At 43.9% G+C, this 16,783-nt stretch overlaps 2 protein-coding genes across 2 annotated transcripts; both read left to right on the top strand.

Annotated features, from left to right (window-relative positions):
* The first annotated feature begins 561 nt into the window (after positions 1–561).
* Positions 562–1,522, top strand: LOC113030177 (olfactory receptor 52J3-like). The gene is made up of 2 exons (XM_026181350.1): positions 562–622; positions 900–1,522. The coding sequence occupies exon 2, from the start codon at positions 920–922 to the stop codon at positions 1,520–1,522; it is 603 nt and encodes a 200-aa protein (XP_026037135.1). The 5' UTR covers positions 562–622; positions 900–919.
* A 13,871-nt stretch (positions 1,523–15,393) lies between these two features.
* On the top strand, positions 15,394–16,401 carry LOC113030176 (olfactory receptor 56A4-like). Its single transcript, XM_026181349.1, has 2 exons — positions 15,394–15,501; positions 15,779–16,401. The coding sequence occupies exon 2, from the start codon at positions 15,799–15,801 to the stop codon at positions 16,399–16,401; it is 603 nt and encodes a 200-aa protein (XP_026037134.1). The 5' UTR covers positions 15,394–15,501; positions 15,779–15,798.
* The last annotated feature ends 382 nt before the right edge of the window (positions 16,402–16,783 follow it).

Raw genomic sequence — 16,783 nt, 5'->3', positions numbered from 1 at the left:
TAGCGGTCACGTAGCACATCATTATATACCAGCTAGCCCAACTTCAGTAACCCTACAAACGTCACTGCTGTTTAGTTTTCTGTCTTCATTTATGCTGGAAGTGATAACAGAGCTGTACGTTTGAATTTGTTTCCAAAACCCCGCAGTCAGGACATGCTATATTGCATTTAGATAGAAGCTAGCGAGCTAACTCCCTGCTAACTTCTAACTCCGTTAAATGTCATAAATTCCGTTTTCATGGATGCCTGGATGTTAAACTCAATTGTTACACCTGGTAGAGCAGAACGCTGATCATTTTATTAAAGATGAAAGACTTTAGACAGTTTTTCAACTCTCAGTAATGCCATAGTGATCGTTTGATATATGGACCTGCAGCGGAGTTTAGGCCCAGACACGGCTAGTGACGTCAGACTGAACAACCGGATAGATATTTGTGGAAGAAAGCAGTCTTACATATTTGTTTAATATGTGCATTGAAGGTCAAAAAATGACTCCAAACACTTTAAAATCCCTTTAAAGTTTGAAAATAAACATGTTTTTTTGTCTTCTCTCCAGGTTGAAATTAACCTTCTGCACTATGGAAAACCAGACTTCAGATATCCTGCTCTTAGAAGGTTTACAGGTCAGCCCAGATGCCTCCATTCCCACCTTTACCCTCCTCCTCCTCATTTACATCTTCATCATGTTTTCCAACATTATCCTGGTGATCCTGATCACGCTGGATAGTAGCCTCCACCAGCCCATGTATCTGCTCTTCTGTAACATGAGCATTAATGATGTATTTGGAGCCACAACAATCATTCCATGTATGCTGAGGGATATTTTTATTCCCAGCTCAGATCGGTACATCCACTATGTAGACTGTGTCATTCAGGCCTTTTGTGTTCACATTTATGCAGGTTCTTCTCACACTATACTCATGATCATGGCTTTTGATCGCTATGTGGCAATCTGCAACCCGCTGCAGTACGCCACCATCATGACCAACTGGATGGTGGTGAAGCTGTCGGTCTTGGCCTGGGCAGTAATCTTCATTATGGTGACAATCCTCGTGGGCCTCAGCGTTCGCCTGTCACGCTGCAGGTGGATCATATTTAACCCTTTCTGTGACAATGCCTCTTTGTTTAAGCTCTCCTGTGAAAACATCCTCATCAATAACATTTACGGTCTCGGCTACACTGTCCTTCTGCTGGGCTCCTCCATTGGCAGCGTCACTATCACCTACCTGAGGATCGCCATGGTGTGTCTGAGCAGCAAGAGCAAGACACTGAACAGCCGGGCGCTCCAGACCTACACCACCCACCTGACTATGTATGTCATCATGTTTTTGTCAGGCATTGTCATTGTGCTCCTCCATCGCTTCCCACATTTGACAGACCAAAGGAAGTTAGCCTCCATGATGTTCCATGTGGTTCCTCCAGCACTGAATGCTGTTATCTATGGGATGCAGATCAAAGCAGTCCGACAAAAAATGTTCATCATGTTCACGAGGAATACAGTGACTGTGACTGACGGGAAATGATTCATATTCTCAATAAATAAATAAATATATTTACAGTACCGTATTTTCACGACCATAAGGCGCACTGTGTTAAAAGGCGCAGTCTCAGTTATGTGTGCCCTTACTGTATTTAACACACACATAAGGCGCACTGGACCATAGGCCGCATACAAGTACCGTATGCGTATTTAAAAATAAAGCGGGAGCAAACGTGAATTCGGTACCTTACTCACATTTCTATTGCCGGTAATCGTCATCATCAACAACACACAAGCATACAAGTGTGCATATTTAAAAATAAAGCAGGAGCAAAACAAAGTTTGGTACTCACATTTTTATTACCAATAATCGTCATCATCAACAACACACAAGCATACAAGTGTGCGTATTTAAAAATAAAGCAGGAGCAAAACAAAGTTTAGTACTCACATTTTTATCATCAATTAAACCCATCGAAGTCCTCATCCTCTGTGTCTGAATTGAACAGCTGCGCTAAATCTCCATCACACATGCCAGGTTCACTGTCTTCACCGTCAGAGTCACTTTCCGTGCCGTGCGGCTCCTCGGAAATGATGCCGGCTTTTGCGAAAGCTCGAACAACAGTGCCAGCAGACATGTTAGCCCAAGCATCTACAATCCATTGGCAAATTGTGGCGTAACTCGCCCGGCGCTGCCTTCCACTCTTAGTGAAACTGTGGTCTCCACCGGTCATCCATCGCTCCCAGGCTGCCTTACTTTGAACGGGCGGTTCACACCGATGTCCAGCGGTTGGAGTTCCTTTGTCAGGCCTCCCGGAATGACAGCAAGCTCACATCGGCTGTGAGATGGGCACGCATAGAGTCACAGATCAACAGCGATGGTGATGCGTGGAAAAAACCACCTGGTCTCCTTACATACACCTCCCTCAGCCACTCTTTCATCATTTCCTCATCCATCCAGCCCTTTTCATTTGCCTTAATGATGATTTCTGCTGGAAACTTCTCTTTAGGCAAAGTCTTTCGCTTAAAAATCACCATAGGCGGCAGTTTCTGTCCATTAGCATGGCAGCCAAGCACAACAGTAAAAGAAGACTCTTCATACCCCGTTGTGCGTATCACTACCGTGCTGGTCCCCTTCTTCTCCACAGTGTGACTCACCGGGATGTCAAAAGTGAGCGGGACCTCGTCCATGTTTGTGATGTGGCTGGGCTGGATGTTTTTGTCGCCGATGTGTTTGCTGCAGTAGGAGCGGAAGATGGCCAGCTTTTCCTTATAATCCGCTGGAAGTTGCTGCGCTATCGTAGTCCTGGTCCGGATGGAAAAATGGCACCGTTTCATAAAACGAAAGCACCAAGACAGACCTCCTTGGAAATGTTCAATGTTCATCTCTTCAGCAAGTGAAACCGCTTTTAGCCGAATGGTGACCGTCGAAACGCTTCTCCCGCTCGCTCTTTGCTCGATGATCCACCGCTCGAGTCTTTCCTCCAACTCGGGCCACCTCGCCTTATGTCCGCGGAAACTGCGTTTTCTTGACCTGCCGGAGCTTGTTTTCCAGCTTCCTCCATTTGCAAACCATCGATTCGTTTATCTTAAATTCTCTCGCCGCTGCTCGATTTCCATGTTCCTCCGCGTAGCTGATGGCCTTCAGTTTAAACTGTGCTTCGTAAGCATGTCTCTTTGCCATTTTCAGGGTTGTTAAAACAACGATGTCCTGCATAATGCACATACCTGTTCTTTTATACAGGTATGTGCGATTGTCCCGGTATATACGATCAACGCCCACACTTCACCCTTTAACGTTCTCATGGTGTTCTCTACTACGTCCTCCTTAGAACACACAGGGCGCACTGCGCTATAGGGTGCGCCGCACTTTTTGAAGAAAATCTAAGCCTTTTAAGTGCGCCTTATGGTCGTGAAAATACGGTACGTTTTTCTGCCTTTCATGTTTTTTTTATTTCTCATATCCCGATTTCCTTTGTGTATTTTACTAAATACATACATCACAGCAGTTCACCTCAGACATCTGCATTCCCCTCAATATAATGCAGGTAAGGCCTCAGTCACACCAGACACCAGTTGGTGTCTGCCTGACAACCACCAGTCGCAAGTCGTAATGACTGTTTGTTCATTTTAGTTTAGTTTTTTTGGTTTTTTTACAATAAAAACAAAGGATCTTTAGCCCACTGACAGACATCCATAGGACTGAAAGGTCTGTGTGGCGCGGGTGTGGTCTCTGGCCCGCTGCAGGGGAGGGGTGGCATGGTGAGCTCCCGGGGCGGGGGGGAGGCGGGGCTGCACAGGTGTTTGGGACGAGTGACTGATTGTTTCTTTTCTTATGTTTCAGTGACAGTCGAGGAAGCGAACGGAGCGACTACTGAGCGGGAGTGTCTGTGTCCCGTGCGTTTAAGCTGAAACCACAGTTATAATAAAAGAAGTGTGTGTCACCATAACCACGGCGTGTGTGTGCGTGTGTTGGGGTCCGACGTCACAGTCTGACATCAGTTCTAATAAGGTCCTTCAGTGTTTTCTGATTCAGCTGACCTCATCTGAATTTGGAATTATGAAAACTACAAACTTTGAGAACAAAATGAGTAAACTTGATGATACTTTCAGTATTGTTGTGACAATCTGAGTTCAATGACACAACAGGGCAGTAATAAATGAATAGATGATAATTAAATGTTAAAAACAGCTTTTGTTTACTGACAGATCACGCCTGCTTCTGGATCCTTATGATTGTATTATTGTTGATTATTCCATTATTCTCCATCCCTTCCCTTCTATGTAGAGACCACAGGAAGTTAACAGCATTCATTGCTGGAGGAAGTTCAGGGATGCAAACTATGGGATGCAAATTAAAGCAGTCGGACAAAAAAATGTTCATAATTTTTACCCCCCTCCTTTGGGGTGGGGTGGCTGACTGACCACGGTCCCAGTCAGTTGATAGAGCAGGTTACCTACTAATTATAAGTTTGGTGGTTCCACCAAAAATGCAGGGCCTGGAGTTAAGTTCAGGGATGCGATCTATGGGATGCATATCTTTCTTTGGCTCTCGGAGGAGGCGGACGCACTTTTTCTCCTCTCCCTTATCTTCCCTGCTTATGTCCTTGTCTAGTCTTGTGGGGTTTTTTTTTGTATTTTCCCTGGAATATTCTCTCACAGTGTGTTCTCTAAAACCTAAAAGAGGAATTATGGATTGGATCAACTGGTCAATGGGTGCATTGTGTGCCGGGTGGCGGCCAGGAGCAGAGGCCCTGGCGGACTGACCCCCGGCTGCCAAGACTGGCAATAGGGACATGGAATGTCACCTCTCTGGTGGGGAAGGAGCCTGAGTTAGTGCGTGAGGTTGAGAGGTACCGGCTAGATATAGTCGGGCTCACCTCTACACATGGCTTGGGCTCTGGAACCAGTCTCCTGGAGAGGGGCTGGACTCTGTCTCAGTCTGGAGTTGCCCCTGGTGAGAGGCGGCGGGCTGGGGGTGGGTATCCTAATATCCCCTCGGCTTGCTGCCGGTACGTTGGGGTTTTTCCCGGTGGACGAGAGGGTTTGTTCCCTGCGCCTTAGGGTCGGGGAACGGGTCCTGACTGTCATCTGCGCTTATGCGCCGAGTGGCAGTTCAGAGTACCCAGCCTTCTTAGAGTCCCTGGGGGGGGGGGGGGGGTGCTGGATGGAGGGTGCTCCACCTGGAGACTCTGTTGTCCTGCTGGGAGACTTCAATGCTCATGTGGGTAACGACAGCGAGACCTGGAGGGGCGTGATTGGGAGGAACGGCCTCCCTGATCTGAACCCGAGCGGTGCTCTGTTATTGGACTTCTGTGCTAATCACAGTTTGGCCATAACGAACACCCTGTTCGAACATAAGAGTGTCCATAAGTGCACGTGGCACCAGGATGCTCTAGGCCGTAGGTCGGTGATCGATTTTGTAATCGTATCAGCAGACCTGCGACCATATGTTCTGGACACTCGGGTAAAGAGAGGGGCTGAGCTGTCAACTGATCACCACCTGGTGGTGAGTTGGATCAGGTGGTGGGGGAAGACGCTGGACAGACCTGGTGCACCTAAACGCGTAGTGAGGGTGTGCTGGGAACGTCTAGCAGAGGCCCCAGTCCGCGAGATCTTTTTTTTTTTTTTTTTTTTTTTTTTTTTTTTTTAAGTTAACATGTTCTTTATTTCTTTTTTTTTTTTTTTGGCCTGTCCCGTTTGGCTCTTTTGCCATCAGAATTGTTGTCTAAAGGCAAAGGGGTCTTGCTCACAAGTGACGAGAGAAGGGAGCAGGAGATCGACAGACGGACCCTCACCTATGATCATGAGATGTGGGTAGTGGCCAAAAGAACAAGATCACGGATACAAGTGGTGGAAATGGGCTTCCTCCAAAGGGCAGCTGACTAACTCCAGACACGAGTGTGACGTTGCCTGGATTCCAGCTAGTGATGGGATTTCCATCTCTTTTTAGAGAACCGGCTCTTTCGGCTCGGCTCACTAAAAAGAGCAGGCTCTTTCAGCTCCCAACTCTTCAGGTTGTTTTGTTGCTTTAATTAATTTATTATTAACAACACTATAAAATTCTGCACAAAAAGAATTACTGGTATCGGATAAAACCTGAACGATACCCATCCCTACCCACGGCTCCCAATAAGGAGCCGGCTCGCATCGTTCACTTCAAAGAGTCGGCTCCAAGAGTCGTTTCGTTCGCGACCGACACATCACTAATTCCAGCTGCTGCAGGTGGACAGGACGAGAGAGAGCAGTAAAAGGAAAGGAGGGGGTCTTGTAGTGTTTGTGAACGACAGATGGTGTAACCCTGGGTACATCACTGTGAAAGAACAACTATGCAACAGAGACATTGAGCTGTTGGCCATTAGCATGCATACATACTACCTCGCCTTGTCCCTGTGTACAAGCCCTTAGTGCGCAGGGAGCCACCAACCACCCACACAGTGCAGAGATCATCGGAGGAGAGTGAGGAGGCTCTTAGGGACTGTTTTGAGTCTACTGTGTGGGAGGTGATCTGTGACCACCACGGAGGGGACATCAACAGCCTTGTGCCCTGCATTACAGACTGTGTGGATAACGCCATACCCATTGTTTCTCCAACAGTAAACCGTGGATTACCCTAGAAATAAAAGCTGTCCTCAAGCAGAAGAGGAGGGCATTCAAATCTAGAGACAAGAAGGAGTTGAAAAAGGTGCAGAGGGCTGAGAGGACTGATAAGGAATGAGAAGGACAGCTACAGGCAGAAAATGGAGAACGAGCTTCAGCAGAACAATGTTAGCGAAGTCTGGAGAGGTCTTAGAACCATCTCGTGCCACAAAGACCAGAAGTCTCTGCCCGGGGGTGATGTAAGGTGAGCAAATTAACTGAATCATTTGATTCATCCAGGATGCAGTCTCCAACATTGGCTGCAGACTCACCCACCCCGACTGCTACTGTTCCACCCCTGACACCTCAGTCACTTTACACTTCCTCTGCTCACCCTGCTCACTACTCTCCACCAACAACAACAGCCTCCAATAGAGCTTTGGAATTGACATAACGGTGCAATGTATTGTAGGAGCGCAGCGCCATATTTGCAGACCACGAATCAAAACAAACTGTGTTGGAAGGAAGATTGCAACGAACCATGCTTAAAAGCAGCACAAAAGAAAAAGGATGGTATAGAGACAGATTGCATCCGGATGCAAAGAGACAGTACTTGCAAAAAAAAGAGTGCATCGGAAATGTGGTCCCGTATGAAATATGGCCATGGAGTAGAAATCCCGAGGACCTATTGCCATTGACTTACCCTGATATACAGGGTGGACCATTTATAAACTTGTAAATAACTCATGAAAGAATAAAGTTACGTTGAAACCAAGCACACCATTGTTGTTCTTGTGACATTACCAATAAGTGTGATGTGTCACATGGCCCTCTTCCTATTGAAAAAACAAAAGTTGTATCCAAGATGGCCGACTTCTAAATGGCCACCATGGTCACCACCCATCTTGAGGAGTTTGCCCCTCACATATACTAATGTGCCACAAACAGGACTTTAATATCACCAACCATCCCCATGTTATTACGGTGTATCCATATAAATGACCCACCCTGTATTTTCATACCTTGTCTGTGGAGTCAGCACATTCATTGCAAACCTGTTTCGCAATTATAAATCTCTGGAGGTGCACATCAAATTCACCAATGGTTGGGTACAAGATTAGGCTATTTTTAAACCTCCAAGTCGTGAGTATGTCGCCATTCAAACAAAGGTAAGTCAGCTTGAGTAAAACGCATTTGATTTCCCCCCGAACATTCAGATTCATTAGTGCAAGGATAAATTCCTTCATGAGGGGGAAATTACAGTGAGAACATGTGGACTCTGTTAGAGGGATAACATAGTGAGTTCATTGTATTAATGTGACGTTGTCCTGAGGATTTTTATTATTCTCTATGGTTAAAGAAATTGCAATGATTTATTTATATTTACTATAAATAATCCAAATTATATATCTTGCTTCCATGTTTGTGCCCTGTGTCACTAAAAACACATTCTATTTTAGTTTTATATATTGATTAATGATAACTTTTGTTGATTGTTACATTTGTGATAAATGGATTTGAAAGTAGATAAAACAAAACTGTCGATCTTGGCTTTTGCTCCTCTCCATTGTTAGTGCTTTTTTGGCCTACAAAAATGACACCTCAACCAAAAATCGTGGCCACGCCCCCTCGCGATGTCACATTCCAAAGCCCTATACACATTCAACACAAGGCTGCAGCCTGTCTCTCCTAACCACCCAGGTTAGGAGATGTTTCATTGAATACCACCTCTGTTCAAAGAAAATCCAGGGAAAAATTTTAAGGCAGCAACTGTGTTCAGACATGGATTTTAAATTTTGTGTTTGATAATTGTTTAGAAAAAAGTATTTAGATTTTTTACTTACCTCAAAGCACATTGTGCGCTGTCGATCTTCGTACTGCACAATAACATGTAATATTTAGTGTCTACTGTTATCTACTGTTAGCTAGTTCATTGTGATGGTGTTGTTTTTATTATGTTGGCCTTTGCTGTTTGTTTTCTCTTCTGGTTTTTTATCTCCATACAGGTGATCCAGGTGTTTTGTTTGTTTTTCTTTTTTTTTCTCCCCCCCTTTCTGACCATCTCTTCTCCCCTTTATTTTTCTTTCTCTCCCTCTCTTTCTTTCATTCTTTCTCCCTGTCCTATCCCCCAGTCATGTCTGTCCCGTCTTTAAAAAATGAAAATAAAATAAATACATAATTATAATAAAGGCCAATCAAATGGACCAATATAGCCATGATGATCCACTTAGTAAAGGAAATCCACTTGGCATCTTTCTTGACCTTCAGACAACAATTCTGATGGCTAAAGATCCAAACGGGATAGGAAAAAAAAAAGTCAAACAAAAAGAAAATGATAGTGTGGACGCGGAGCGTTTTTAGTTTTCAGATTTATCTGGATTAGCGTAAACTAGCCTTTGATAAATAGCAATTAATAGCAAATAAATACAGAGAAAGAAGAATGTGCATATTGTGCAAAAGAAGTCAACACATCTGGGATAAGTGGAGAGTATTACAACTGCTCATCCACTTTGTCACAACCCCCTCCCTGTAGGTCACGTGGTAGAGCAGGTTACCTACTATTTACATGTTTGTTTTTCAATTCCCATCTTCACCCATCTCCATGCCAAATATCCTTGTGAAAGATACTAAACCCAAGTTAATCTGAGATTCATCCATCAGAGTATGGATGCGTGTGAATGTTAGATACAAAGCACTTGTAAATATCAGCACTTCACCGAGTTCTTTTGATTCCTCAGAGACATCCGAAGACAAAACACTGCTTAGTAGAATATTTAACACCTTATTACTTCTAGAAGGGAGATGCGTCCAGCATGGCATGGATCTCAAACTGGGGCCCTAACAGTTTTATTACAGAAGCTCGCTCATTTGAGTCTAAACAACAGTGTCTCAGTAACTTTTCACTAGAGATGGTCACTTTATAACACTTATTAATAAAAAAAGCATAACATTATTGAGGCACTGCAAGTTATTTAATCCCAACAACAGAAATATCATTGAAGAAAGCACTTGAATGAGGCAACTTGTGTAAAGCACTTTGAGTGCTCAAGTAGAGTAGGCAAGTGGTATTTAAGAATCAACCCATTTACCATTTATGAGGAGAGAGAGAAAAAATAGTAAAAATCTGCTAGACCACCTGCTGAAAAAAGGCAACAAACAATACAGCAGGGAAACCTCAGCAAACCAACATGTGCATAACTAACAGTAAATGATAAATAACAAATGTTACTGACAGATTAAATGTATAGTGAGGGTGCGCTGGGAATGCATCTCGGAGGCCTGGTACATGAGATCTTCAACTCACACCTCTGCCAGAGCTTCATATTCAGGATATTTGGCATGCAGAGTGGAGCAGACTGGGATCAAACCAACAACCCTCTGGTTAGTTGGTGCCCCGCTCTACTACCTGAGCTACAGCCTCCCATCGCTGTGCAGGTTTCCATCTTTAAGAAAGGGGACCAGAGGGCATGTTCCAACTATAGGGGGAATCACACTCCTCAGCCTCCCTGGGAAAGTTTATGCCAGAGTGCTGGAAGGGAGAGTCCGTCCATTAATCGAACCTTGGATACAGGAGGAACAATGAAGTTTTTGCCCTTATCATGGAAGACTGGATAAGCTCTTTATCCTCTCGATGATACCTGAGGGCGCAGTGGAGTTTGCCCAAACAGTCTACATGTGTTTTGTGGACTTGGAGAAGGCATTTGACCATGTCACTCTGAGTTTCCTGTGGGAAGTGCTTCAGGAGTATCGGGTGTCTGGACATGTGATCCTTATACAACAATTGGAAGAGCTTGGTCCGTATAGCCACCAATGAGTTGGACTTGTTTCCGGTGGGTGATGAGCTCTGCCAGGGCTGCCCTTTGTCATAGATTCTCTTCGTAATTTTTATGAACAGAATTTCTAGGCATAGCTAAGTGGCAGAAGGCTTTCACTTGGGTGGCCTAAGTGCTGTGGCTGCAGTGATGCGGAGGCTGCACTGGTCTGTTGTAGTGAAGAGAGAGTTGAGTGTAAAAGGGGGCACTCTCAATTTACTGGTCGATCTACATCCCCTACCCTCACCTATGCTCATGAGCTGTGGGTAGTGACCGAAAGAATGGAATCACGGATACAAGTGGCGGAAATGGGTGGCTGGCATCTCCCTTAGAGATAGGGTGAGGAGTTCAGCCATCCGGGGAGGGGAAGGTCTTACTGTTTACTCACGCGACAAACCATCAGCATCAGGGAACATGTTCACATTATAAAAAAAGTGTCAGCCAAGCCTCAGGTGTGATATCAGGAGGTTCACGTCAACTGAGGTGAGTATGAGACACAAACACACACATGATCTTACTATAGACCAAAATGGCTGTAGCCTTTGCTGGGTTTTATTTGTGTTGCATTTGGTGGAGTTAAGACTTCATGTCACTAATTCGTTGTTGGATGGCCTTTCTTTGCTCTCTGATTTATATATGTATGTAGTTTATATAGTGTTGATTAAAATCTTAATGCTGGTGGTTCGAACTATCAGGAAAATGTGGTTTTAGGAGTAAACAACAGGTAAACAAAGACTAGAGTGTTAGGCTGATTGTTTTTTTGTTTGTTTTTTATTAATAACAATTTTAGGTGGTTGACCTGCCCAGAGGTATTAGTTAGGAGTTGATTTTGGTTAAGTGGGAGACAGAAAAAAAAAAGACCCATGTAATGATTACATTCCTTTTTATCAAAAAGGAAAGTTTTAAGCCTAATCTTAAAAGTAGAGATAGTGTCTGTCTCCCGAAATCAAACTGGAAACTTGTTAAATAGAAGAGGGGCCTGAAAACTGAAGGCTCTGCCTCTCTCTCTATTTTTAAATAGGAAAGTGAAGTTTTCTAATAGTGTAATATGATACTGCAAGTCCATAAGACAAGATGGGACCTGATTATTCAAGATCTTATAGGCAAAGAGGCAGGATTTTAAATTTGACGCTGGATTTAACAGGGAGCCAGTGAAGAGAAAACAATATAGGAGAAATCTTCTCTCTCTTTCTAGTGCCTTTCAGGACTCTTGCTGCAGCATTTTGGATTAACTTTGGGCTTTTCAGGGAGTTTTTAGGACTTCCTGATACTGTCACGCCTGCCGAGGCAGACGGCATGGTGTGAAGAGATTGGGGACCCAAATGCAGGCACAGAGACGACGTTGGATGATAATGAAAGGTGAGCTTTTATTTCTGGCTGCAATACACTGAAACAGGAGGAAGTGAGAAAACAGAAACCTTGACTGGGGAAAGCCAACAATAACACTGAACCTGAGGACTGAGACCAGAGAGGGGGTAAGCTGATGGAGGAAACGCAGAGGCAACACGGATGAAGATATGCACACAGTGCAACAAGGAACAGAGAGAAATATACACTATATATGCACACAGAGGTAAACGAGGAGATAGCAAACAGGAGGGGATCACAGCTGTGACTAATCAGACACAATGAGACCAGGAGGAAGCAAAATAGAATACACTGAAACGGTTAAAGTAAAACAGGAAACACACCAACATAGAGACAAGGATGACTAGAAGTGTCAGGGCTCTGTGTGCGGGCAGGCAGAGATGAGGATCCAAATGCAGGACTCGAACACAGAATTGAAACTCAAAAAACCTCAGCTTTATTGCTGGCAGAAAAACAAACATGGAGTGAGGATGGAACACTGAGACCAAGGACACACAGGCATAATTCTGAGGGTACAACACGACACTGAGCATGGGAAAACACAGGGCTTATATACACAGGGTAGTAACGGGGGAATCGGCAACAGGAGGGAGACACAGCTGGGAGAGATCAGGGCTAACGAGACGGGGGAGCTAAGCTGCACACACTAACATAAGACAAAGACTTTCACAATAAAACAGGAAACATGAATTACTAAACAAGCATGCAGACTTTACACTGAGAGACAGACAGAATGACACATGGAATCTGAACTAAACTAAACGTGAGATATAACTGAGAACAAATCCTTAAGCACGGATAAACAGAAACAAGAAACTAATAATAATCATCATCATCACTACGAGAAGAAAACAATCCATGAAGCAGAAATAAACCAAAACATAATAAACTCAAAATACTGGGTCCAACGGACCCAGAACCGTGACAAGAAGTAACACAAGAGAAACAAAGGAGGCAAAGTAACATAACCTACAGACCAGAAAACAACAAACAACAATAAAGAATGACTACTGGAACTAGAAATACAAAACTAAACCATTAAAACCCACTAAATTACAGAATGCAAATAATGATAACACAAAACACTGTGTCTCCAGGCCCAGGAGCATGACGCTAATGAATTACAGTAGTCCAGCCTAGAAGTAATAATGAGCTTAATAATGAGCTAGTTTTTAATCACTCTCAGATACAATGATTCTAATAGATATTTGTGGAAGAAAGCAGTCCTAGATATTTGTTTAATATGTGCATTGAAGGTCAAAAATGACTCCAAGGTTCCTCACAGTGTTACTGGAGGCCAAGGTAATGCCATCCAGAGTAAGAATCTGGTTAGATACCATATTTCTAAGCTTTTCAGGGCCGAGTACAATAACCTCAGTTTGATCTGAATTAAGAAGCAGAAAGTTAGCGGCCATCCAGGTCTTTATGTCTTTAAGACATTCCTGCAGTTTAACTCATTGGTGTGTGTTATCTGGCTTCATGGACAGATAGAGCTGGGTGTCATCTGCATAGCAGTGAAAATGTATGCTATGTCTTCTGATGACACTGCCTAAGGGAAGCATGTACAGTGGGGCAAAAAAGTATTTAGTCAGCCACCGATTGTGCAAGTTCCCCCACTTAAAATGATGACAGAGGTCAGTAATTTGCACCAGAGGTACACTTCAACTGTGAGAGACAGAATGTGAAAAGAAAATCCATGAATCCACATGGTAGGATTTGTAAAGAATTTATTGGTAAATTAGGGTGGAAAATAAGTATTTGGTCACCTCAAACAAGGAAAATCTCTGGCTGTCACAGACCTGTAACGTCTTCTGTAAGAAGCTTTTCTGTCCCCCACTCGTTACCTGTATGAATGGCACCTGTTTGAACTCATCATCTGTATAAAAGACACCTGTCCACAGCCTCAAACAGTCAGACTCCAAACGCCGCCATGGCCAAGACCAAAGAGCTTTCGAAGGACACCAGGAAAAGTATTGTAGACCTGCACCAGACTGGGAAGAGTGAATCTACAATAGGCAAGCAGCTTGGTGTGAAAAAATCAACTGTGGGAGCAATCATCAGAAAATGGAAGACATACAAGACCACTGATAATCTCCCTCGATCTGGGGCTCCACGCAAGATCTCATCCCGTGGGGTCAAAATGATCATGAGAACGGTGAGCAAAGATCCCAGAACCACACGGGGGGACCTGGTGAATGACCTGCAGAGAGCTGGGACCAAAGTAACAAAGGTCACCATCAGTAACACACTACAACGGCAGGGAATCAAATCCCGCAGTGCCAGACGTGTTCCGCTGCTGAAGCCAATGCATGTCCAGGCCCGTCTGAAGTTTGCCAGAGAGCACATGGATGATACAGCAGAGGATTGGGAGAATGTCATGTGGTCAGATGAAACCAAAGTAGAACTTTTTGGTATAAACTCAACTCGTCGTGTTTGGAGGACGAAGAATACTGAGTTGCATCCCAAGAACACCATACCTACTGTGAAGCATGGGGGTGGAAACATCATGCTATGGGGCTGTTTTTCTGCCAAGGGGACAGGACGACTGATCCGTGTTAAGGACAGAATGAATGGGGCCATGTATCGTGAGATTTTGAGCCAAAACCTCCTTCCATCAGTGAGAACTTTGAAGATGAAACGAGGCTGGGTCTTCCAACATGACAATGATCCAAAACACACCGCCCGGGCAACAAAGGAGTGGCTCCGTAAGAAGCATTTGAAAGTCCTGGAGTGGCCTAGCCAGTCTCCAGACCTCAACCCCATAGAAAATCTGTGGCGGGAGTTGAAAGTCCGTGTTGCTCGGCGACAGCCCCAAAACATCACTGCTCTCGAGAAGATCTGCATGGAGGAATGGGCCAAAATACCAGCTACTGTGTGTGCAAACCTGGTAAAGACCTATAGTAAACGTTTGACCTCTGTTATTGCCAACAAAGGTTATGTTACAAAGTATTGAGTTGTATTTTTGTTATTGACCAAATACTTATTTTCCACCCTGATTTACCAATAAATTCTTTACAAATCCTACCATGTGGATTCATGGATTTTTTTTTTTTTTTTTTTTTTTTTTTTTTCACATTCTGTCTCTCACAGTTGAAGTGTACCTCTGGTGCAAATTACTGACCTCTGTCATCATTTTAGGTGGGGGAACTTGCACAATCGGTGGCTGACTAAATACTTTTTTGCCCCACTGTATAATGCATCACCAAGGAACAGAAATAAAATCCCTATCCCAAATCTTTAATTCAAGCAGGCCTCACAAACGCACTGAAAAAATGTCACAAAGTGGCAATTTCTACACTCTCCACCGACAAAACAGATGGGAAAATGCAAATGTGGAAGAAAAAAAGCCAGCACAACAATTGAAAAGATCCGAATAAAGCCAGTGAGAGGTTTAAACAAACTGAGGAAACTGATCATATGATTTGGGATGTGTGGCAGATTAAGCTCAGGGGAAACTAATGAGGGTTGGTCAATCAAAACTACCAAGAGAATGTTGTGAAACCAATAGAATTTTAAAGAGATCAAGAATTACTAAATAAAACAGTCTAAATCCAAAAAGGTATGGCACAGACCAAAGACCTGTGGTAGCTAAAATACTACCACAGTTTTTTTTCTTCAAGAGAATAGTATCTTTCAAGACACTTTAAAATCCCTTTAAAGTTTGAAAATAAACATGTTTTTTTGTCTTCTCTCCAGGTTGAAATTAACCTTCTGCACTATGGAAAACCAGACTTCAGATATCCTGCTCTTAGAAGGTTTACAGGTCAGCCCAGATGCCTCCATTCCTGCTTTCATCCTCCTCCTCCTCATCTATAGCTTCATCATGTTTTCCAACATTGTCCTGGTGATCCTGATCACGCTGGATAGTAGCCTCCACCAGCCCATGTATCTGCTCTTCTGTAACATGAGCATTAATGATGTATTTGGAGCCACAACAATCTTTCCACGTATGCTGAGGGATATTTTTATTCCCAGCTCAGATCGGTACATCCACTATGTAGACTGTGTCATTCAGGCCTTTTGTGTTCACATTTATGCAGGTTCTTCTCACACTATACTCATGATCATGGCTTTTGATCGCTATGTGGCAATCTGCAACCCGCTGCAGTACGCCACCATCATGACCAACTGGATGGTGGTGAAGCTGTCGGTCTTGGCCTGGGCAGTAATCTTCATTATAGTGACAATCGTCAAGGGCCTCAGCGTTCGCCTGTCACGCTGCAGGTGGATCATATTTAACCCTTTCTGTGACAATGCCTCTTTGTTTAAGCTCTCCTGTGAAAACATCCTCATCAATAACATTTACGGTCTCGGCTACACTGTCCTTCTGCTGGGCTCCTCCATTGGCAGCGTCACTATCACCTACCTGAGGATCGCCATGGTGTGTCTGAGCAGCAAGAGCAAGACACTGAACAGCCGGGCGCTCCAGACCTACACCACCCACCTGACTATGTATGTCATCATGTTTTTGTCAGGCATTGTCATGGTGCTCCTCCATCGCTTCCCACATTTGACAGACCAAAGGAAGTTAGCCTCCATGATGTTCCATGTGGTTCCTCCAGCACTGAATGCTGTTATCTATGGGATGCAGATCAAAGCAGTCCGACAAAAAATGTTCATCATGTTCACGAGGAATACAGTGACTGTGACTGATGGGAAATGATTCATATTCTCAATAAATAAATAAATATATTTACAGTACGTTTTTCTGCCTTTCATGTTTTTTTATTTCTCATATCCCGATTTCCTTTGTGTATTTTACTAAATACATACATCACAGCAGTTCACCTCAGACATCTGCATTCCCCTCAATATAATGCAGGTAAGGCCTCAGTCACACCAGACACCAGTTGGTGTCTGCCTGACAAGTGTGAAGTGTGTGTCAAGAGCTTCTCCATTGCACCATAAGAAGATCCTTCATAACTTTCCCTAGTGCCATATCATTAGAAGGCATAGCATACATTTTCACTGCTATGCTGATGACACCCAGCTCTATCTGTCCATGAAGCCAGATAACACACACCAATTAGTTAAACTGCAGGAAT

Source organism: Astatotilapia calliptera, chromosome 10, assembly GCF_900246225.1.
Source record: "Astatotilapia calliptera chromosome 10, fAstCal1.2, whole genome shotgun sequence".
NCBI lineage: Eukaryota > Metazoa > Chordata > Actinopteri > Cichliformes > Cichlidae > Astatotilapia > Astatotilapia calliptera.
The sequence above is the reverse complement of the archived record's forward strand: the minus strand, read 5'-3'. Positions and strand labels throughout refer to the sequence as shown.